Here is a 22,446-nt window from a genome sequence, read left to right on the forward strand (position 1 = left end):
GCACACCAAGGCCCCTCTGATCCTCGGTACTTCCCAGGGTCAAATCATTCATTGTGTATTCCCATGTCTTTTTTGTCCTGCCCAAGTGCATCACCTCACACTTATCCAGATTAAATTCCATTTGCCATTGATCAGCCCATCTGACCAGCCTGTCTATATCCTCCTGTAATCTCAGGCTATCCTCCTCACTATTTACCACCCCACCAATTTTTGTGTCACCTGCGAACTTATTGATCAATCCTCCTAAATTCAAGTCTAAATCGTTCATATACACCGCAAACTGCAAGGGACCCAACACTGATCCCTGTGGAACCCCACTGGACACAGGCACCCAGTCACAAAAACACCCCTCAACCATCACCCTCTGCTTCCTGCCACTCAGCCAATTCTGGATCCAATTTGCCAAACTGCCTTGGATCCCATGGGCTCTTACCTTCATTATCAGTCTCCCATGCGGGACCTTATCAAATGCCTTCCTGAAGTCCAAGTAAACTACCTCAAATGCATTGCCCTCATCTACACTCCTGGTCACCTCTTCGAAAAATTCAATCAAATTCGTAAGACATGACCTCCCCTTAACAAAACCATGCTGACTGTCCTTGATTAATCCCTGCCTCTCCAAGTGTAGATTAACTCTGACCTTCAGAATTGCTTCCAATAGTTTCCCCACCACTGAGGTTAGACTGACTGGCCTGTAGTTCCCTGGTTTATCCATTCCTCCCTTCTTGAATAACGGCACCACCTTGGCTGTCCACCAGTCCTCTGGCACATCTCCTGTGGCCAGAGGGGTATTGAAACTTATTGCCAGCGCCCCTGCCATCTCCTCCCTTGCCTCACTCAACAGTCTGGAATACATTCCATCCAGGCCCAGAAATTTATCTACTTTTAAGCCTGCCAGACCATTTAGAACCTCCTCCATTTCTATGCTAGTTTCTTCAATTATATCATAGTCCTCCTGCCTGATTTTCATACTCACGTCGTCCCTCTCACTTGTGAACACCGACACAAAGTATTAATTTAGAACTCTACCTACATCTTCCGGCTCCACACACAAACTGCCACTATGGTCCTTAATGGGCCCTACTCTTTCCATAGTTATCCTCTTACTCTTCATGTACTTGTAAAATAACTTTGAATTTTCCTTTATTTTACCTGCCGATGTTTTCTCATGTCCCCTTTTTGCTCTCTAATTTCCTTTTTAAGTTCCTCCCTACACATTCTATGTTCCTGTAGGGCTTCTGCTGTTTTGAGCCCTCAGTATCTGCCATAAGCCTCCCTCTTTCTCTTTATCTAATCCTGTATATCCCTCAACATCCAGGGTTCCCTGAACTTGCTGGTACCACCATCTTTCTGGAATATGTTGGCCCTGTACTCTCCCTATTGCCTTCTTGAATGAGTCCCACTGCTCTGACGCAGATTTACCTAAAAGTAGCTGCTCCCAGTCCACTCTGGCCAAATCATATCTGATCTTATTAAAATTGGTCTTCCCCCAATTTTGAACTCTGATTTCTGGCCCATCCTTGCCCTTTTCCATAACAACCTTTAACCTAACGGAGTTATGATCACTATCTGCAAAACGCTCCCCCACTGATACCTCTACCATTTGCCCGCCTTCTCTCTTGTAGGACCTTCTACGTATTGGCTTAATAAGCTCTCCTGGATGCATTTTAAGAATTCCGCTCCCTCTAAACCTATCACAACCATGACTAACCCAGTTAATGCTGAGGAAGTTGAAATCGCCCACTTTTACTACCCTATTATTTTTACACTTCTCTGGAATTTGCCTACACATCTGCTCTTCTATTTCTCTCTGACTGTTTGGGGTCTGATTGCTGTGATTGCTCCTTTTTTGTTTTTCTGTTCTACCCATGTGGATTCACTTGAGGAGCCTTCTAAGATGTCATCTCTCCTTATTGCTATAATTGATTTCTTGATCAATATTGCAATACCCCCTCCTCTCTTATCTCCTTCTCTGTCTTGCCTGAAGACCCTATATCCTGGAATATTGAGCTGCCTATCCTGGAATATTGAGCTGCCGATCCTGCCCCTCTATCAACCACATCTCTGTGACAGCAATGACATCATACTTCCATGTGTTAATTTGTGCCCTCAACTCATCTGCCTTATTCATAAGACTCCTTGCATTAAAATAAAAACCATCCAACCTTGCCGAACTCCCTTGTGCCTTAACTGGCCTATAATTTCTATGCCTTCCAGACTCACTTGCTCTCCCTTCTAATTTTGGCTGTGCATCTCCCCCTGCTGAACTTCCTCTAAGGATCGCATCTCCCTGCTAAGTTCTTTTAAACCCTCCCCAACAGCACGAGCAAAGCTCCCCACAAGGATGTTGGTCCCATTCCGGTTCAGATGCAACCCGTCCACCTTGTACACGTTCCACCAGAAACGGTTCCAGTGTCCCAGAAATCTAAAGCCCTCTCTCCAGCCACACATTCATCTGGACTAACCTCCTATTTCTATACTCACTAGTGCATGGCACTGGAAGTAATCCAGAGATTACTGCCTTTGAGGTCCTGTTTTTTAATCTGCTACCTAGCTCCCTAAATTCTGCTTGCAGGATCTCTCTTTCTACCTATGTCATTTGTCCCAATATGTACCACGATCTGTCTGTTTGCCCTCTCCCTTTCGAATGCCCTGCACCGCTCAGTGACATCCTTGACCCTGGCACCAAGGAGGCAACATACCATCCTGGAGTCACATCTACGGCCGCAGAAACGCCTGTCTGTTCCCCTTACTATTGAGTCTCCTACCACTATTGCTCTTCACCTCTTTTTCCTCCCCCTCGTGCAGTTGAGCACTGGACCCTTGGACATTTGTTGGTTGATTTCCTTCTCCGCCGTTGCATTCAGAGCAAAATGAGTCACCAGTGGAAACCACTGCTTGCCTTGCTCTAATAAGAGATTTGGATGTACAATTACTGCATGTCTGGCCAGCTCAACCAGTAAAGCAAAACTTTGCTGCTTTAATGCGTTAAGCCCAACTCTCCATTTCTGTGGCAGTAACATCACTCTGAAACTGAGCTTTTCTCCTGCACGCTTTTGTTAATATCAATATTTCTGCTTTATGAGTGAAAACTCTCCTCTGCTTCACTGGAAGCACAAGACATGTTTGTAGCTGAGGCCGAATGTATAATGAATGATAAAACTTTAAAACAAGAAGTTCCAGTCAAGCCCCTATATCAACAAAACTGCTCTGAGTCACAGAATTAGAATGGCCACTTCCTGGGGGACCAACAGCAGCTGGTGAACATTAAACCTGATCCAGAGTGGAATGATCTGATACATCAGATTGGGGACAGGATTCGGGAGCTCCCCTTGAACATTATTCACATCAAAATGAGCGAGGAGGAAGGATTGGATACAATGGGTTTGTATTCTTTGGAACAGGGAAGGCTCAGGGGAAATTTAATTGTGGTGCATTAAAATTGTGAGGGACATAGATACAGTGGATAGGGAGAACTTATTTCTGTGAGCAATGAGATCAATAACCAGGGGCTTAGATTTAGGAAGAAAGAAATCCTCACATTTATGTAGCACCTTCCACCACCCCTGGAATCCCAAAACACTTTACAGTCAGTGAAGTTCTTGTTGTAAAGTAGGAAACGCAGCAAACTCTCACAAGCAGCAACATAATAATGACCAAATCATCTGTTCTTGTGATGTTGGTTGAGGAATAAATATTGGCCTGAGCGCAGAACCCTGTTCATTGTCAAAATTAGTGATCTTTTACATCCATCTTAAATAGCAGAGGGGGCCTCAGCTTAACATCTTATGGCATAAATGGCAGCACCTCCAATGGTGACACACACACACTCAGTATTCTGCCAGCCCAGATTGCTGTGCTCATGTCCTGCAATCAGATTTTGAACTCATAACGTACTGACTTAGAGGTGAGAGTGTCTGACCCACGGTTGACTAATCAATCCAAATTATCCTAATTGGTGGATGGATTAGAGCAGAGTTGTGGAGTAATTTATTTCTCATGGGGGGGGATGGGGGTGGGGACCTGGGAATCACTGCTTGAGCTGGTGGTGGAGGCAAAATCCTCCTTTGAATTAAAGAAAGGAGCACTTGGGAAAAACACCTGAGGCGCCACAATCTTCAGAAGAGCTAAAACGTGGGATTAGACCAGATTGTTCTGTTTCTGCTGGCATGGACACTATGGATGGAATGGTCTCCTCCTGGCCCGTAAATACTTCTATCTTTAAATCATAGAATCTTGACAGCACAGAAGAAGGCCATTCGGCTCATCGTGTCTCTGCTGGCTCTCCTAAGGAGTAATTTATGTCCTGCCACTCCCCCACCCTCTCCCCACATCCCTGCACATTCCTGCCTTTGAGGTGTTTAGAAAATTCAGAAATTGTAGAAATGTTTATGGCACAGAAGGAGGCCACCCGGCCCACCGTGTCTGTGCCAGATGGAAAACGAGTCACCCAGCCCAATCTCATTTTCCAGCTTGGTCCATAGCCCTGGAGGGTAAGGGACTTCAGGTGCATATCCAGACCCCCTGGTTTCTGCCTCTCCTCCCCTTTCAGACAGGGAGTTCCAGACCCTTTGCAGCCTCTGGCTGATTTCCCCCCCCCCCCCCCCCCCCACCAAATCTCTAATCCTTCCAACAATCACTTTAAATCTATGCCCCCCTCCACCACCACCCCTACCCCGCCCTCTAGTCACTGACCTCTCTCCTAAGGAAATAGTTTACATTTCAGGTCTATGATCTTTTATCAGAAATGTTATCAGAAGTGACCTCAAACATTAACTCCATTTCTCAAACTACAGATGCTGCCAGATATGCTCAGCATTTTGTCTTTTTACCTCCAGTTAAAGAAGTTGCTCCCAAATTGCACATTAGATTTATTGCTGTCTAACTTATAATTATTATCATATTTCCACCATTCTGGGCTTTTAATTCAGATTCCAAGAATCTACATTGTTTTGCTTTTCTTTAACTGTGGAGTGCTGAGAATGTGGAGCTCATTACCAGAAGTGTTTGAGATCTCCATGTGAGCTGGAAACTAATGGGTCAATTCCCACCAAGAAAAGATCATTCACCAGCTGAAATTGGAAAGGGATTCATTCGGTGAATCCATTTACTTAGAGTGCATTCAACACAGCAGGGAGACCATTCAGGTTCCACACGTGTGTGAAGGAATTTACTGAGTTTCCCCATATGTTAACATTCCAGCCTTAGAAGTTTAAAGAATTTGATTCACAATTGGTGGCTTCTTATTGGCGAGGGGCAGTTGAACTGTTCTGTATATGGTTGAAACAAATATTTGTTCACTCCACCTGCTGAGACTCCAGTGAGTTCACATCTGATTGTAGGGGTTTGTTCTGCTGTTCACAGAATTGTTTAGGTGACGAAGGAGGCAATTTGGCCCATCGTCTCTGCACCAGTTCTCCCAATGAGTAAATGACCGAGTGCCACTCCCCCTCCTTCTCTATGTAACCCTGCACATTCTTTCTTTTCAGATAACAGTCTAATTCCCTTTTGAACGCCTAGATTGAACCTGCATCCACCACGCTGTCAGGCAGTGCATTCCAGGCCCTAACTACACGCTGCATGAAAAAGGTTTTTCCTCATATCACTTTTGCTTTATTTACCAATTACTTTAAAACTGTGCTCTCTCGCTCTCGACCCTTTCAATCACACTCAGCACAGAACTATGGTGGAGAGCCCGTGCACTTTGGTTGCTGCATTTGTGATTTTATATCTTGTCCTTATGGCTCCAATCGAAATCGGACCACAAAACATAATTTTCGATACACAAATGGCGTGGCTCTAACCCAGCATTCGCCGCGTTGCAGAATGTGCCTTATCAGCAGAGCAGGAGCTCTGCGCAGGGGCAATGCTCAGTTGCGACTGGAGCATGCGCCTTGCGAGTTGTGTCAGGGGCAGGTGCATTGCTGGAGCTGGACTGAGCGGTTAAATAACCACGAGCAGTTGGGTAATCGAGCCGCTGGGTAAACGGGGAGCAGTAGAACCAGTGGGATGATCTGAAAAACTTCATAAGCACCCCGTGGAAGCTTCAAACCCTGAATGAGCAGGGCCGCGCTTGTAGCTGTGCGGCTTTTCCTGAGGTCAGGCCCAGGTAACCGCCGCCATTTTTATAGGAGCAATGAGAATCAGGGTGCATGCTCGACTATAATCATACGGGACACTGCGCATCAGGGCGCATGCGCAGAGATCAGGAAGAGAGAATGTTTTGAATTTCAATCCTGGACTGACAGCGATAACTTCTGTAAACTCCTTTTACAGGTGGTTAGGAGTTCCAGACGGGAAAGTCATAACAAACATCATGTCAAGATCTGACAGTCACTTAATTCACCAGGACCTGAATATCATTGGCCTTTGAATGTGGAAGGTGAAGTATTTGCTCTGTGGGAGAAGATTTCAAACATCAGTGTGACTGGAAAAGCACCAAGGCACACACACCTGAGTGAGAGTGTTCCAGTATACTGGCTGTGGAAAGAGCTTTAACCACTTACACAGCCTGAAAAACATATTGAACCATTCACTTTGGGGAGACACTGTACTGGTGGATGAGGCTTCCACTGATCATTCAACCTGGAGAGATACATGGACACTACACCATGGAGAAACCATTGAAATGTGGGGACTGTGGGAAAGGATTCACTTTCCCATCCCAGCTGGAAACTCATCAACGCATCCACACTGGGGTGAGGCCATTCACCTGCTCTGTGTGTTGGAAGGGATTCACTCGCTCATCCAACCTAGCATTACACCAGCGGGTTCACACTGGGGAAAGGCCTTTTACCTGCTCTGTGTGTGGGAAGGGATTCATTAATTCATCCAACCTAGTGTCACACCAGCGAGTTCATACTGAGGAGAAACCATTCAGCTGCACTTCCTGTGGAATGAGCTTCAGACTTTCATCCACCCTGCAGCAACACCAGCGAGTTCACACTGAGGAGAAACCATTCAGCTGCACTGACTGTGAAAAGAGCTTCAGGCATTCTAGCAGCTTCATTGTACACCAGCGAGTTCACACCGGGGAGAGGCCGTTCACCTGCTCCATGTGTGGGAAAGGATTCACTCAGTCATCCAATCTAGCATTACACAAGCGAGTTCATACTGGGGAGAGACCGTTCACCTGCTCCATTTGTGGGAAGGGATTCACTGATTCATGCCAATTGCTGAGACACGAACGAGTTCACACTGGAGAGAGACCGTTTACCTGCTCCAAGTGTGGGAAGGGATTTCCTGATTCATCCCAATTGCTGAGACACCAGCGAATTCACAAGTCACTGCAGGAGTTGGGTTCTGCTGTTATGGACACTGTTAATTCCAACCAGGCCTGAATCATGATCATACTGATTGGTCAGGCTTGTTTCTTCTCATAAACTCCAGCCTAGATACAGGGATTATTAATATTCTGTATCTATAGCTGATTGTGTTTTCAGGGCTGCACTGTCCCTTTAAGAACCACTGTCTGTGATCCTTCCCCATAATTCAGGAACTCTCTTCAGAAATTAGTTTACAACAAGATCACGAACTTTTACTTCAATCCTAAATTAATCTTTGGTACAAACTCTACAATTCAGTGTCTGAAAGGTCCACTGATTAACATTCCTGATTAGAAAGTGCTGATTAATCCTTGTTGACAATTCTTACTGACTTGCACATTACAAACAGTGACACCTCCATTATCCAGCAGAAAGAAGGGGAATGGGATTTGGTGGAGAATCGAGAGTCCCCAAATTTACCCCATCCCATCTGGTAAAGTCAAAGTAACAAGCCAGGTAACGGACTGTAAGAAATTGCCATCTAATAACCTTAGAAAATCTTCAGAAATTTATGAAATATTATAAAAATAGCTCACACTCTCTCTCTCTCTCATGAAGAAAGCTTCCATAGCAACTTGCTGGCTAACAACACAGGACAGGCCTGTTATCTCTGCTGAGGTCATGTCTCTAGCATGGGCCCTGAAACAAGACATTTCTCACCCTGATACGATTGGATCTCGTGACCTATACGTAAACCAACTGCCTGTGTAAAGGTTAAAACAGGTTCTCAAGACCAAAAAAAGATTTCTAAGTGATCCATACTGGCTTCACCCCGACACCCATACTCTGGCCATTCAGAGGAGACTGCCACCATCAGCTACGTAGACTGACGTTCGCTCTGCATCATCTGTCCTTTTATCCTCCGGGACCGGTAAACCGTTCCCACCTGTCACAGCTCATATGCTTTTCCTGTCTATTTAACTCCTGCATCATATTACAACTCTTGCTACTCAATAAACTACTTTAAAATCACTTCTGAGCTGGACCCCCTTTTGAGGTTATCTGTGACTCCCGGACCTAAATCTTACAACTGGTGTTAGGAGTGGTCGAGACCATAGGCTTGAGAACCAACAGTCTTGGTTAAATATGAATGGAGAATATGAATCTTGACTCCAAAGAGTTAAAAAACAGATTATAAATGCTTCTGTAGTTATGTAAATAGGAAGAGATGAGCGAAAGTAAACATGCCCCCATTAGAGGCAGATGCAGGGGAAATTATAATGAGGACTAAAGAAATGGCAGAGACATGAAACAAATACTTTGTATCTCTCTTCATTGTAGAAGACAGAAAAAATTCTGGTGATGGGGAACTGAGGGTTCAATGCAGGGGTCAGCAACCTGGATAGAAGGAAGAGCCATTTTTAAAAAATTGGTCAAAAATACAATATCCGAAGAGCCACAATGCTGTTCATCAAATGTTGGCAATAATGGAAAACGAGGCAGAGACAAGTTTCAACAACATTTTATGGATTTTTACTGAAAAGTTGTTAATTTAATGATACTTTCTAACAAGTACAATGTTACTAAAAGTTTTTAAAAATGGATCAAACCATTTAATTACTATCAAAATGGGTTTGATTGATGAAGAGTGGTTGCTGCATGAGTCCTTAGTGAGCTGCACTAGCTTTGGAGACACAGATTACAGACCCTTGTCTACTGAGAAGGAGGAACTTAAAGAAGTAGCACTGGAGAAATTAATGGGAATAAGCGGTGACAAGTCTCCTGGACCAGGTGACCTGCATCCTCGGGATTTAAGAGAGGGAGCTACAGAAATAGTGGATGCATTGTTTTTGATCTTCCAGAATTCCTCAAATTCTAGAACAGTTCCCAAGGATTGGAAGGTAGCAAACATAACCTCAGTATTCTAGAAAGTAGGAAGAGAGAAAACAGGGAATTTTAGGCTAGTTAGCCTAACATCAGTTGTAGGCAAAACACTTGAATGTATTATTAGGGACATGGTAACAGGATCCTTATCAGATCAGACTAGGCCCAAATTTCATAGAGTTTAGAAAAATGAGAGGTGATCTTGTTGGGACATGTGATTCTTAAGGGGCCTGACAGTTAGATGCTGTGAAACTGTTTCCCTGCCTGGGGCAATGCAGAACAGTCCCAGAATAAGAGGTTGAACATTTAAGACTGAGATGAGGAGGAATTTCTTCACTCGAAGGCTGTGAATCTTTGGAATTCTTTATCCCAGGGAGCTTTGGATGTTCAGTATCTGAGTGTAATTAAGACGAAGATCAATAGTTTTTTGGGTATAAAGAGAATTGAAGGGATATGGGGTGAGGGCAGGAAGGTGGAGTTGAAGTAGGTGATCAGCCACGATCTTTTTGAATGACGGAGCTGAATTGAAGGGCCGAATGGCCTATTCCTGCTCCTATTTCTTATGTTCATTTGTCAGTCTGGTTCCCCTCAAGCTGCTGAGTGAATGAATTAAATCTTTCTTCATAAATCACCCGGATACCAGACTACAAGTCAGGCCATGAGCATTGTTTATTGTTTCCAAATCACAGTGAAATGTGGGCACACAGACCCTTTCTAGACGTGTCTAAATGTAATCAGAGTTATCCAGCAGTTCAGCACTAATGGGGAGAGCTATTTCACAAAACAAGGAACAAAGACTCCAGAGGATGTTCAGTGATTCACTGTAAATCAGCACGAATGGATGCTGAGTATTAATTACAGCAGGGAGCAGAGTCTGAGGTTATCAATTGGTGAGTTTATTGTCAGAGTAATTCCTTCAATATCTGACAAGTTAACAGCTTTGAACAGCCCGTCTCTCAAATAGCTCGATCCTATTACAAACATTCAGAGCTTACTGAGCCTCATCCTCGAGTTACAGAACAGACTTTCTCCTGTCAACATAGAGATGCAGGATTGGACTGTGATCTGTTTCTTGTTCATCTTTAGTTCAATACAGCTTCTGAGTGATTTACATTTCAGACAAGGTTTGCAGGTGTAAAGGTCTTTTCACACATGTATGAGAGAGGCTGTGGGGTACACACAAAGTCCAATTGGGCAATTTATATATGCAATGAACTCCAACTATCAGAATGAACACGGTTCAGCTGTGGATGTGATTAATAGCAGCGATAACAGCAGAATCCCACCCCTGTGATCACTGGTGAACTTGCTGGTGTCTCAGCAGGTTGGATGACTGGGTGAATCCCTTCCCACACATGGAACAAGTGAAGGGCTTCTCCCCACTGTGGACATGCTGGTGCCTCAGCAGGGTGGATGAACGAGTGAATCCCTTCCCACACTCAGTGCAGCTGAATGGTCTTTCCCCAGAGTGATTACGCTGGTGGGTGAACAGATCTTTTCTGCTTTTGAAGCTTTTCTCACAGTCAGAACATTGAAAAGGTCTCTTATCTATGTGAACAAGTTGGTGTGAAGCGAGATGGGATAAACAAGTCAATCCCCTCCCACACTCTGTGCAGGTGAATGGCCTCTCCCCAGTGTGAACGCGCTGGTGTACAGTGAGGTCGCCTGATTGCTTGAACCCAGTCCTGCAGTGAGGACACGTGAATGGTCTCTCGTCAGATTCTTGATTTGATATTGTCTGCAATTCCTCCTCTTCTAATACCTGGAAAATGAATTGAAAACAGAAAAAGGGGAACATGAGAGAGAGAAGCCACAACAACACAAAGGCAGGTTGTGAAATTGAGCTGAATGCATCTGGTAATTTGTTGGGCTGACACCAGGAAGAAGTGACCATGAAAATTCCTGGATTGTCATAAAAACCCAACTGGTTCACTAATGTCCTTCACGGAATGGAACCCACTGGACAGCTTTAGTCTCCTTATTTAAGAAAGGATCTAATTGCATTAGAAACAGTTCAGAGAAGGTTTACTAAATTCATACTGGGAATGGGCAGGTTGTCTCATGAGGAAAGATTGGACAGGCGAGGCTGGAGAACTAGGGGTCACTGTTTAAAATTAAGGAGTCGCCCACTTAAGACAGAGATAAGGAGAAATTTTTCTCTCAGAGGATAGTCAGTCTTTGGAACTCTCTTCCACAAAAGGAAGTGCCTTTGAATGTCTTTAAGGCAGAGGTAGGTAGATCTGATTGAATGGCAGAACAGACTTGAAGGGGTGAGTGGCCTACTCCTAATTCGTATGTTCATACATATGCTCGTATCCCGTCTGAGCCTACATAAGACTCCAGCCTTTATGAGAGGAGAGGGAGAGGTCGGGGAGGAGGGGGAAGGAGAGGGACTTTATACATCAGCAACTCAACCAGGATTTTGACAGAATATCTCAAACCCACAATCTGCACCATCTGGAAGAACCATAGCAGCTGGTGCATGGGAAAACCATACATTATCCTAACTTGGGACAAATATCACTGTTCCTTCAATGTCACTGGGTTAAAATTCTAAAGCTGTTGGCATTGTGGGAGCCCCTTCACCACATGGACTGCAGAGGTTCAAGAAGGCGGCCAGCATCACCACCTCAAAGGACGGCTGGTGATTGTAATATATCCCTGTCAGTACAGGATAATAATTGAGGGCAGATACCTGGGCCTTGGGTGGATGACTGGGTGAATCCCTTCCCACACATGGAACAAGTGAAGGGCTTCTCCCCACTGTGGACATGCTGGTGCCTCAGCAGGGTGGATGAGCGAAAAAAGAATTTTTCTTTTCCAAATCTCTATAAAACCTGCAATAAAACAAGAGCAAAACCCTGATGCTGGAAATCCAAAAGATAAAGAGAAAATGCTGGAAATCCTTAGCAAGTCAGGTGAGTTCCTGCAGCATCTGTGGAGAAGGAAACAGAGTTAATGTTTCAGCTGAAGCTTAGTGTGAAAAGTTTCTCTGCAGAAGCTGAGGATTTCCAGCAGTTTCCGTAAGGTTTTGATAGAGACAATACAGTGAGAATGGGGGCAGAACAAAACTGAGACCATCAATATAAGATAGTCACAAGAAACCCAACAGGGAATTCAGAAGAAACTTCTTTACCCAAAGAGTGGTGTGAATGTGGAATTCACTACCACAGGGAGTGGTTAAAGTGAATAGTCAAAATGAATTTAAAGGGAATCTGGACAAGCATATGACAGAGAAGGGAATAGATGGTTACGATGGTAGACTTAGAGGATAAAAGATGAGAGGAAGTTCGAGTGGAGCATAAATACTGGCAGGGAGTGTTGGGGCCGAATGGCCTGTTTATGTGTCGCATACGCTCGGCCATCCCGTGTTTTTCTTTCCCAAGGGTGGGTGGGTGGGGGAGAAGGTGCCACACTAACCATTTAAATCATTGCTGAGTATAAAAAATAAACTATATTTAAATATTTAAACATTCCAGCTTCTAAAATTTCCCTTTAAAGTGCAGGAAGACTGTGGTGTTTCAGTTCTTGAATGGTTCCCAAGAAAATTCCTCCGGGGAATCCCCTTTCTCTCTCCCCGGGCAGCAGCTGGGGATCGGTCTGATCCCCCGGGGCTGCTGAACTGAGCCCAGAAGGAGGGAGAAAATTCCCCCGAGCTACGATCCCGGGACCTGCAGGATCTTATTGGGGGTTTGCGGCCTCCACCGGGTGTTTCTGAATCCTCCCCGCGGTGCAAACGCGGGCCCGGTCGCTTCTTGTTGGGTGTCTGAATCCTCCTGAAGGAATTTGTGAAACCTCCCGGTCCAGCTGCCGGCTCCATTCCTCTCCTGCCCGGGGACATTTCTCACCCCCTGCGGGAGCCACAAAACCGCCTCCATTCGGCTCCAGCACCCGCACTGCGCATGTTCTAGTCACAGACCTATAACCCGCCTGCGCGGGTGTCTCCTGCAATGTTGATAGGGCTCCGCCTCTCATTCACTCCGATTGGCTGGAGCCCCGGCCGCTCCCGCCCGCTCCTCCAGTCCCGCCCCCTCTCGTTCCATTTTTCCGGCTCCGCCGTCAATCAGCCGGGCATTGTGAGGTGTCAGGTGAGAGGTCACTGTCGGGAGCGGGTTAATAAACCCCGGGCGCGGGGGTGGGGGCGGGGTTTACAAATCCCGAGTGCGGCCCCAGAGCCGAATATTAAACAATGAACATTCTCCACTCTCACTATCCGCCGCTTCCGGCTTCTCTCCGGGAACAACCTCAAACAAAGAGCCCAGGGGGAGACAGTGGCCTAGTGGGAATGTCACTGGATCAGTAATTCAGAGACCCAGGGTCATGTTCTAGGGACATGGATTTAAATCCATTAAATTAATACAATCTGGAATATAAAGATAGTCTCAGTGATGGTGACTGAGGCCCCTCTGAGAAAATCTCCACACAGTCAGTTCTGGACACAAGGTAAATGTCTGTTATTCTGCCTGGTCGTCAGGGTGATCCTGGTTAATGTTGTCATGAATGAAGTGAATTATCAAACATGTTGCTATCTCTCATTGTACAAATTTGTTAAAAGATTACAGAAAGAATTATCCAACACTTCATTCAGATTTCAACCCAGGGAGGAGGGAGAGTGTGTGGGACGGGGATTTACAGCTTTGGGGAACCAGGAGAGGAAAAAATGTTCCATGGAAACTAAAATTGTCTGTTCTGAATTTCTACCCTAAACTTACAGTGATGACTGTTTTGGAACTCTATTTACAGGATGTTAGAAGGAGGATTTGCAGACCAGAAACTCAAACCAAACATCACGTCAAGATCTGACAGAGTCACTCCATTCATCAGGGTCTGAATATCATCGGCCTCTGAATTTGGAAAGAGAAATGTTTCTCCGTTCTGTCTGTGGGAAAAGATTTCAAACATCAGTGTAACTGAAAAAGCACCAAGACACAGACACACCCAACTGAGTGTTCCAGTGAACTAACTGAAAGAGCTTTAACCAATTCAACAGCCTGAAAAAAAATCATACCATTCCCAGTGGGGAGAAAGTGTACACGTGTTGTGTGTGTGCACAAGGCTTCAACTGATTATCCAACTTGGTGAGACACAGGGCTCCGGCTTTATGGAGAAACCGTGGAAATGTGAGGATTGTGGGAAAGGATTCAATTATCCATCCCATCTTGAAATCCATCGACGCAGTCACATTGGGGCCGGCACCATGGAGAAACCATGGAAATGTGAGAACTGTGGTAAAGGATTCTATTACCTATCCCTGCTGAAAAACCATCAACGCATTCACACTGGGGAGAAGCCGTACACCTGCTCTGTGTGCGGGAAGGGATTTACTCAATTAGCCGGCCTCACATTACACCAACGAGTTCACACGAGGGAGAGGCCATTCACCTGCTCCGTGTGTGGGAAGGGATTCACAAATTCATCCCATCTGCTGACACATCAGCTTATTCACACTGAGGAGAAGCCATTCAGCTGTACTTACTGTGGAAAGAGGTTCAGATCTTCAGCCAACCTTACTGCACACCAGCGAGTTCACACTGGGGAGAAGCCGTACACCTGCACAGTGTGTGGGGAGGAATTTGCTCGGTTATCCAGCCTCCAGTATCACCAGGGAGTTCACACTCAGGAGAGGCCATTCAGCTGCACTTCCTGTGGAAAGAATTTCAGGTCTTCATCCAACCTCATTGAACACCAGCGAGGTCACACTGGGGAGAGGCCGTTCATCTGCTCTGTGTGTGGGAAGGGATTCACCAAGTCCTCCAACTTGGTGATACACCAGCGAATTCACACTGGGGAGAGACCGTTCACTTGCTCCGTGTGTGGGAAGGGATTCGCTGAGGCAGCTAAAGAGCGGAGACACCAGCGAGTTCATAAATGACTGCAGGGGTTGGATTCTGCTCTTATTGCTGCTGTTAATCACATCCAGCATTGATGGTCTGACAATATTAGGTTTGTTTCTGCTGATATTAACAATCCTTATATCTGACTGGAGTTTAATATTTTGAAGTTGTCGTTGATTTTCAGGTCTGCAATGTCCTTTTTTAAGGGACCATCTGAGATCTTTACTCTTAATCCAAGAACTCTCGACAGGAACTCACTTACAATAACATTATGAACTTTTACTTCAATCCTAAATTGATCTTTGGTGAAAACTCTACAACCCAGTGTCTGAAAGGCTCCACTGATTAACATCTCCAATTAGAAAGTGCTGAATAATCCTTGCTGATGATTATCAATAACTTACACATTCTTCACAGTGGCACCTCCATTATGAGAGTAAATTATCAAAGAACAAATCTGGCATCAGTGTACATTCTAGTGAATGTGTACATGAAACTAGTAAATCTCTTGGAGATGCTTGTATTCTTGCCTCTGAGCTTTTTCAGAAAACTGTCTCTGGCCATTATCTGAGGCATCACAACTTGCAGAGGGAGATAAGCAAAGATCTTGAGAGAGACACCACTGCACCCCCACACCCCTGATCTTTGGTAATTTTACCTAAAAGTCTAGAATGGCTTGTAGCAGTATGAGATCCCGGTGTGAGTGTGCAGATGTGATTTGTTACGTATTGGAGTAACTAACACGGGGAAATGCAAGTTGAGCCTGCACTGAAGAACAGGTCCCAGACATGCTCAATACTCGACAACAGAATCTCATTGAATTGGTTAATGTGGTCAGGAGAATGAGACAACATTTAAATCATCAAGATATTGACACAAACTCCATAGGGAAACTGACTTTAAAACAATCCAGATAGAATCAATCACACTGGTATCTATCAGAGGGAGTAAAATTAAAGTGAAGGGGCATATAGAATCTGGATTTAGAAAATATTCACAAGGTGGATGCAGGTGAACAAAGAGCTGGAGAATCGTTAAACTCCATGCATGAACTTTTGTTTGAACCATATGTATTTACAACATGTCAATAATTTAGAATTGTGTGAGATAATCTGCAGGTGGGGAGGATGAATCGAAGTCAATAATTATCACATTTTACTCGGAAAGTTTTTTAATTTTTTCTTGGTTGCAGATCAAGGTTTTTGTGTTGCTGATTCTGCTAATTCTCGTGGCTTTAGTATGTTATCCACGGTTTGTAATCAAAAAATTAGGAAAACAAACTAGTAGCTTAGAAATAGCTGGGCTGGACAGAAATCAGTTGTGAAAACTCAGATAGAGTGGGGGTTCTCATGAACCATGTTATTTTTTATTATTCGTTCACAGGATGTGGGCGTCTCTGGCTAGGCCAGCATTTATTGCCCATCCTTAATTGCCCTTGAGAAGGTGGCAGTAAGTTGCTTTCTTGAACCGCTGCAGTCCATGTGTAAACCAACTGTCTGATTAAAGGTTAAACAGGATGTCCTAGGACCTGATGAGCCATGAAATGACTTCATGGATTGCTGATGGAAACAGGAGCGATTAACTTGAATATCTGTCTCTTGCTAAAGGACAATTGAATAAGTGATTGACAAAAGACCCCCAGGAATAAGGTACAAGAACTAGCTTCTGAGAAGGAAATCACTTCAGACAAGAAACAGCTTCTCAAAGTGATCCATGCTGGATTTGGCCAAACACTTTGGGTCAAAGAGACTGAGAAAAGATGAGACTGCCACCTCCAGCCACAGAGATCAGGATCCCACTGATCTGGGACCAGTAAACCATTCTGAGGAGACTGCCACCTCCAGCCACAGAGATCAGCATCCCCCTGATCCAGGACTAGTAAATCATTCCGAGGAGACTGTAACCTCCAGCCACGGAGATCAGCATCCCCCTGATCCGGGGCCAGTAAACCATTCCGAGGAGACTGCCACCTCCAGCCACGGAGATCAGTATCCCCCTGATCCGGGGCCAGTAAACCATTCCGAGGAGACTGCCACCTCCAGCCACGGAGATCAGCATCCCCCTGATTCGGGGCCAGTAAACCATTCCGAGGAGACTGCCACCTCCAGATACGGAGATCAGCATCCCCCCTGCTTTTTCCCCATCCACTTGTTCAACCCGGGATCAGTAAACCATTCTCACCTGTTATGGGTCGTATGTCTTTTCTGTCTTTTTAACTGTTGTATCATGTCTAAACTGTTGCTTCTTAATAAAATGCTTTAAAATCGCCTATGCCTTCGACCCTCTTTTTGGATAAACTGTGACTCCCGGACTAAAATATTACGCTTGTCCATGAGAGTAACTGAAGTTATGAGAACTGAAATAGAGAGGAATGATGAGGGGTTAGTTGTGGCTCAGTGGTTGCATTCTTATCTCTGAGTCAGGAGGGTGTGGGTTCAAATCCACATCCAGAAACATGAGCATAAAATCAAGATTGATATTTTGATGCAGTACTGAGGGAGCACTGCTCTGTCAGAGGTCCCATATTCCAGATGAGACCTTCAGCTACGGCCCCATCTGCCCTCTCATTTGGTGTAAAAGTTCCTATAATGTTATTCCAAAGAGCAGGGGAGTTCTCCCTGGTGTACTGCTTCATATTTATCCCTCAACAAACATCACTGAACAGATTACCTGGTCAAAGTCACATTTCTATTAGTGGGATCTTGCTGTGTGCAATTTGGTGACTGCATTTTCTCCATCACAGCAGTGACTACACTTCAAAAGAACTTAATTGGCTGTAAAGCATTTTGGGACATCCTGAAGTTGTGAAAGGTGCTATATAAATACAAGTCTCCATTAATGAAGGAGAAAAGGCCCAAAAATGGAACAGTCGGTAACAGGACATCAATCAGTCTCCTCTTATCTTAGAGAAATCAAGGACTCGAGCACTGTGTGTTTGACACAAAGCTGATTTATTTAATCTATATCCAGAATATTAAACTCCAACCTAGTTACAGAGATTATTAACATCAACTGAAACAAACTTCAGCTGTCAGAATGAACATGGTAACAGCATAACACCAGAATCCAACTCCTGCAGTCACTTATGAACTTGCTGGTGTCTCAGCAGGTACGATGAACAAGTGAATCCTTTCCCACAGACGGAGCAGGTGAACGGTCTCTCCCCAGTGTGAGTGTGTCGGTGTCTCTGCAAGTGAGATAACTGAGTGAATCCCTTTGCACACACGGAACAGGTGAATGGCCTCTCCCCAGTGTGAACTTGCTGGTGATTCAGCAGGGTAGATGATTGAGTGAATCCCTTCCCACAGATGGAGCAGGTGAATGGCCTCTCTCCTGTGTGAGTGCGTTGGTGAATCTGCAGATCTAATTTGCCTTTAAAGCTCTTCTCACAGTCGGAACATTTAAAAGATCTCGTGTCAGAGTGAACTCGCTGGTGTCTCAGCAGGTGGGCTGAAATGGTGAATCCTTTCCCACACTCAGAGCAGATGAATGGTCTCTCCCCAGTGTGAGTTCTCTGGTGTTTCAGCAGGCTGGATGACTGAGTGAATCCCTTCCTACACACAGAGCAGGTGAACGGCCTCTCCCCAGTGTGAATTTGTTGGTGCGTCAGCAAAACCTTTTTGCTTTTAAAGCTCTTCTCACAGTCAGCACATTTAAAAGGTCTCATGTCAGAATGAATAAGATGGTGTGACGTGAGGTCGGTTAGTTGACTGAATCCCTTCCCACACTCAGAGCAGGTGAATGGTTTCTCCCCAATGTGAGTTCTCTGGTGTTTTTGTAAGCTGGATGACTGAGTGAATCCCTTCCCGCATACGGAGCAGGTGAACGGTCTCTCCCCGGTGTGACTGCGTCGATGAATTTCCAGCACGGACGGGGATCTGAAGCCCTTCCCACAGTCGCCACATTTCCATGGTTTCTCCATGGTGCCAGTGTCCTCGTGTTTCTCCAGGTTGAATGGAAGCCTCATCCACACACACAACACGTGCACATTTTCTCCCCGCTATGAATAGTGTGATTTTTTTTCAGGCTGTGTAACTGGTTAAAGGTTCTTGATTGGTAAGGGGATCAAAGGTTACGGGGAGAAGGCAGGAGAATGGGGAAACTTGAGAAACTTATCAGCCATGATTGAATGGTGGAGCAGACTCGATGGGCCAAATGGCCTAATTTCTGCTCCTAGGTCTTATGGTCTAAAGCTCTTTCCACAGTCCATGCACTGGGACACTCTCACTCGGGTGCGTGTGTGTCTCTGTACTTTTCCAGTCACACTGATGTTTGAAATCTTTTCCGACAGACAGAACAGACAAACATTTCTCCTTCCACATTCAATGGCCAATGATATTCAGGTCCTGATAAAAAGAGCGACTGTCAGATCTTGACATGATGTTTGATTTGAGATTTCTCTCTGCAAATCCTCCCATTCTAATATCCTGTAAAAGGAGTTCATAAAAGTCATCACTGTCAGTGCAGGATAGAAATTCAGAACAGATTATTCTAGTTTCTGTGGAACACTTTTTCCTCTGTCTTGTTTGCACCAAGCATGTTGCCCAATCAAACTAAAAGAAATCAAAATCAGCAACATCCAACAAAAGCAAAGGGAACTTTCCCAGCTAAACCAGAATGTTGTTTCCAGTGTCTGAAACACTCTGTACCCTGAGGTGCCCACCAGTTGTGGAATGTACCAAGCATCCCAGTGGACACTGCTCCCTCTCCAGGGCCACCTGAGCACAGACATGACCACGGAAAAGAGGTTGGTGGCCAGAGTGATTCCCACCCACCCCCCCTCCCCTCCCCTCCCTCCCCTGTATCTAACTTCTGTGTGTGAGATACTGTGAGTGAGAAGAGTGATTGAGATGTTGCGTTTAAACATCCAGGGCAAGAGTGTGACAATAAATAACCTGCTTTACTTTTAAAAATTACCAGAAAGCCTGCTGCTGGAATTTATTTTAAGTTAAGAAAAATCACTCAGAGGGTAAGGAAATGACACACAAACATCCTGATTATGGACTGGAAGAGACCACATAAATTCTGTCTGTAACAATGAGAAGATCCTCTGACTTCCCCACCCGCAGCCCTCCACACTGGGTAGTCAAAGATTAGGAGCCTGGGGCTGAAGTGTAACCAAAAGTTGTGTAGCTCATTCCAGTAACTATACAGAGACTGCAACCTCTCACACTGAATATATACATGGCCTACGGACTCCTCTCGGCTGCAAACATCACCTGCAAACTGGGAGTGCGTGAAACTGTTTCAAAACCTGTTGCCCCCACCCCGCAAACAATTCCAAATAGCACTAGGACCCAATTGGGAACACAAATCCTTAAGCCCCGCCCACTCAGTTACGTCACCAAGATGGCCACGCATGCACTCTACCCCCTTCAATCAAGATGGCGGCCGTAAACCTGGGCTTGTTCTCGGGAAATAGACTAAAAGCTGCAAACACGGGAGTTGCAGGTCCGTATTAGAGATTTGAGGGCTTCACCAGGCGTTTAAAAACCCTCCCTGGCAACCCGCTGGCTCCATCGCTCCCTCTGCGTTTGCATATTCTTACCGGCTGCAGATGACACAAAAGAGCGTCTCTTCCCATCGCTATCACTTGTGTTGCGCCTGCTCCCGGCACTGCGCCTGCGCACTGCTCTCCTGTGGTTTGGATAGGGGACCTTCACTACCGCTCGGAATGCTGGGTATAGACCCCGCCATCGAAAATTCAAATAAGTGAATAGTCATTTTTCGCTGTGATGTGGAGATTGGGGCGGGGTAGCGCAATGAATAAAATTCGGAATAAATCCCACTGCATTTCTGTTTCTGGCCACCGCATCTTTCCATCTGGTCTTAGACCTTCCTCTTCTCCTTCTTCCTGACAATCCTGTGTCCATCACTCACCTCACCTCCTTTCCTCTCTCCCCACAACGGATGATCAGGCCATTTCAATCTCTTCTCAGCTACTCCCTTTGATGTTTCCACGATCTTCACTGACCCCTTAATGCACTGGTTCCTGATCTTGTCCTTTCTTATCACTCCACGCATCCATCTCAATATCTGTATCTCATTAGGATCCAGGCGTTGTTCTTCTCTTCTTGAGATTACCCAAGTTTCTGCTCTGTACAACAAGGCTGGTCTCAACTGTCCTGTAGATTCTTCCTTTTCAATTTCAGTGACGATTTTCTATCACATCATACTGCACCGCACTTCTTCCAATTACTCCAACCAGAGCTAATCCATTTCTTAATTTCTGTACTTCCATCTCCTGCCATCACTGACACCAGACACTTGAAGCTACTCACATTCTCCAAGTCTTTGCCCCTAATCTTTACACCTTCACTCTGATTCTCTTCCCTAGACTCGAACTGACAGTCCATAGATAAAAGCAAAATACTGTGGATGCTAGAAATCTGAAACAAAAACAGGAAATGCTGGAAAAACTCAGCAGTAGACCTCAGCAGTAAAATCTCAGCAGCTAGACGCAGCATCTGTGGAGAGAGAAACAGAGTTAATGTTTCAAACCCGTATGACCCTTCTTCAGAGCTCTTCTGACAGACCATAGATTGGGTCTTTGGTTTACCAATGTCCTTTAGGAAAGGAAATCTGCTGTCCTTACCCAGTCTGGCCTACATGTGACTCCAGTCCCACAGCAATGTGGTTGACTCTTAACAGCCCTCTGCAATGGCCGAGCAAGTCAATCAGTTCAAAGGCAATTAGGGATGGGCAACAAATGCTGGTCTTGTCAGTGACTCCCACATCCCATGAAAGAATAAAAACAAAACTAATCTTTATACCTGTGTCTTCCAGTGCATTTCTCCAGTTCTCCAGATATTGTTACCAACATATGAATTAGGGGTAGGAGTAGGCCACTCAGCCCATCGAGCCTACTCTGCCATTCAATAAGATTATGGCCGATCTGAATGTAACCTCACCTCCACATTCCCGCCTACACAACTGCCCCCCGCCACCCCACCGATAACCTGTCACCCTCTTGTTAATCAAGAATCTATCTAACTCTCCCTTAAAAATATTCAAAGACTCTGCTTCCACTGCATTTAGAGGAAGAGAGTTCCAAAGACTGACTACCCTCTAAGAGAAAAAAATTCTCCTAATCTCTGTCTTAAATGAGCGACCCCTTATTTTTAAACAGTGACATCTAGTTCTAGAGTCTCCCACAATAGGAAACATCCTTCCACATCCATCCTGTCGACACCCCTCAGGATCCTGCACGTTTCAATCAAGTCACCTCTTACTCTTCTGAACTCCAGCGGATACAAGCCTACTCTGTCCAATCTTTCCTTATACGACGACCTGCCAATTCCAGGTATTAATCCAGCAAACCTTCTCTGAACTGCTTCCATTTACATCTTTCCTTAAAAAGAAGACCAATACTACACACAGTACTCCAGATGTGGTATCACCAGTGCCCTGTATAATTTGAAAATAACCTCCCTACTTTTGTATTCAATTCCCCAAGCAATAAA

At 45.1% G+C, this 22,446-nt stretch overlaps 4 protein-coding genes across 5 annotated transcripts in view; 2 read left to right on the top strand and 2 right to left on the bottom strand.

Moving 5' to 3' along the window:
* The window catches only part of LOC144697326 (uncharacterized), a 228,137-nt gene that overhangs the window by 4,640 nt on the left and 201,051 nt on the right, over positions 1–22,446 (top strand). The gene's annotated exons all lie outside the window — the stretch shown is intronic.
* LOC144698435 (uncharacterized) overlaps positions 6,537–22,446 on the top strand; it is a 53,417-nt gene continuing 37,507 nt past the window's right edge. The window contains 3 exon segments of the mRNA XM_078570375.1: positions 6,537–7,334; positions 14,140–15,015; positions 16,176–16,234. Coding sequence (XP_078426501.1) covers positions 6,561–7,334; positions 14,140–15,015; positions 16,176–16,234 — 1,709 coding nt within the window. The 5' untranslated portion in view covers positions 6,537–6,560.
* On the bottom strand, positions 9,801–12,992 carry LOC144697264 (uncharacterized). Its single transcript, XM_078569205.1, has 2 exons — positions 11,845–12,992; positions 9,801–10,911 (listed from the first exon to the last, which is right to left on the bottom strand). The coding sequence occupies exons 1-2, from the start codon at positions 11,920–11,922 to the stop codon at positions 10,444–10,446; spliced, it is 546 nt and encodes a 181-aa protein (XP_078425331.1). The 5' UTR covers positions 11,923–12,992; the 3' UTR covers positions 9,801–10,443.
* Positions 17,918–20,608, bottom strand: LOC144697097 (uncharacterized). 2 transcript variants are annotated; one of them, XM_078568914.1, is made up of 2 exons: positions 20,532–20,608; positions 17,918–19,410 (listed from the first exon to the last, which is right to left on the bottom strand). In XM_078568914.1, exon 2 carries the CDS (start codon positions 18,948–18,950, stop codon positions 18,063–18,065), a length of 888 nt encoding a protein of 295 aa, XP_078425040.1. In that variant the 5' UTR covers positions 18,951–19,410; positions 20,532–20,608; the 3' UTR covers positions 17,918–18,062. The 2 variants fall into 2 exon arrangements, with proteins under 2 accessions (XP_078425040.1, XP_078425041.1); XM_078568915.1 differs by lacking the exon at positions 20,532–20,608 and adding an exon at positions 20,383–20,481.

The sequence above is a fragment of the Cetorhinus maximus genome, chromosome 23 (genome assembly GCF_964194155.1).
Source record: "Cetorhinus maximus chromosome 23, sCetMax3.hap1.1, whole genome shotgun sequence".
NCBI classification, from domain to species: Eukaryota; Metazoa; Chordata; class Chondrichthyes; order Lamniformes; family Cetorhinidae; genus Cetorhinus; species Cetorhinus maximus.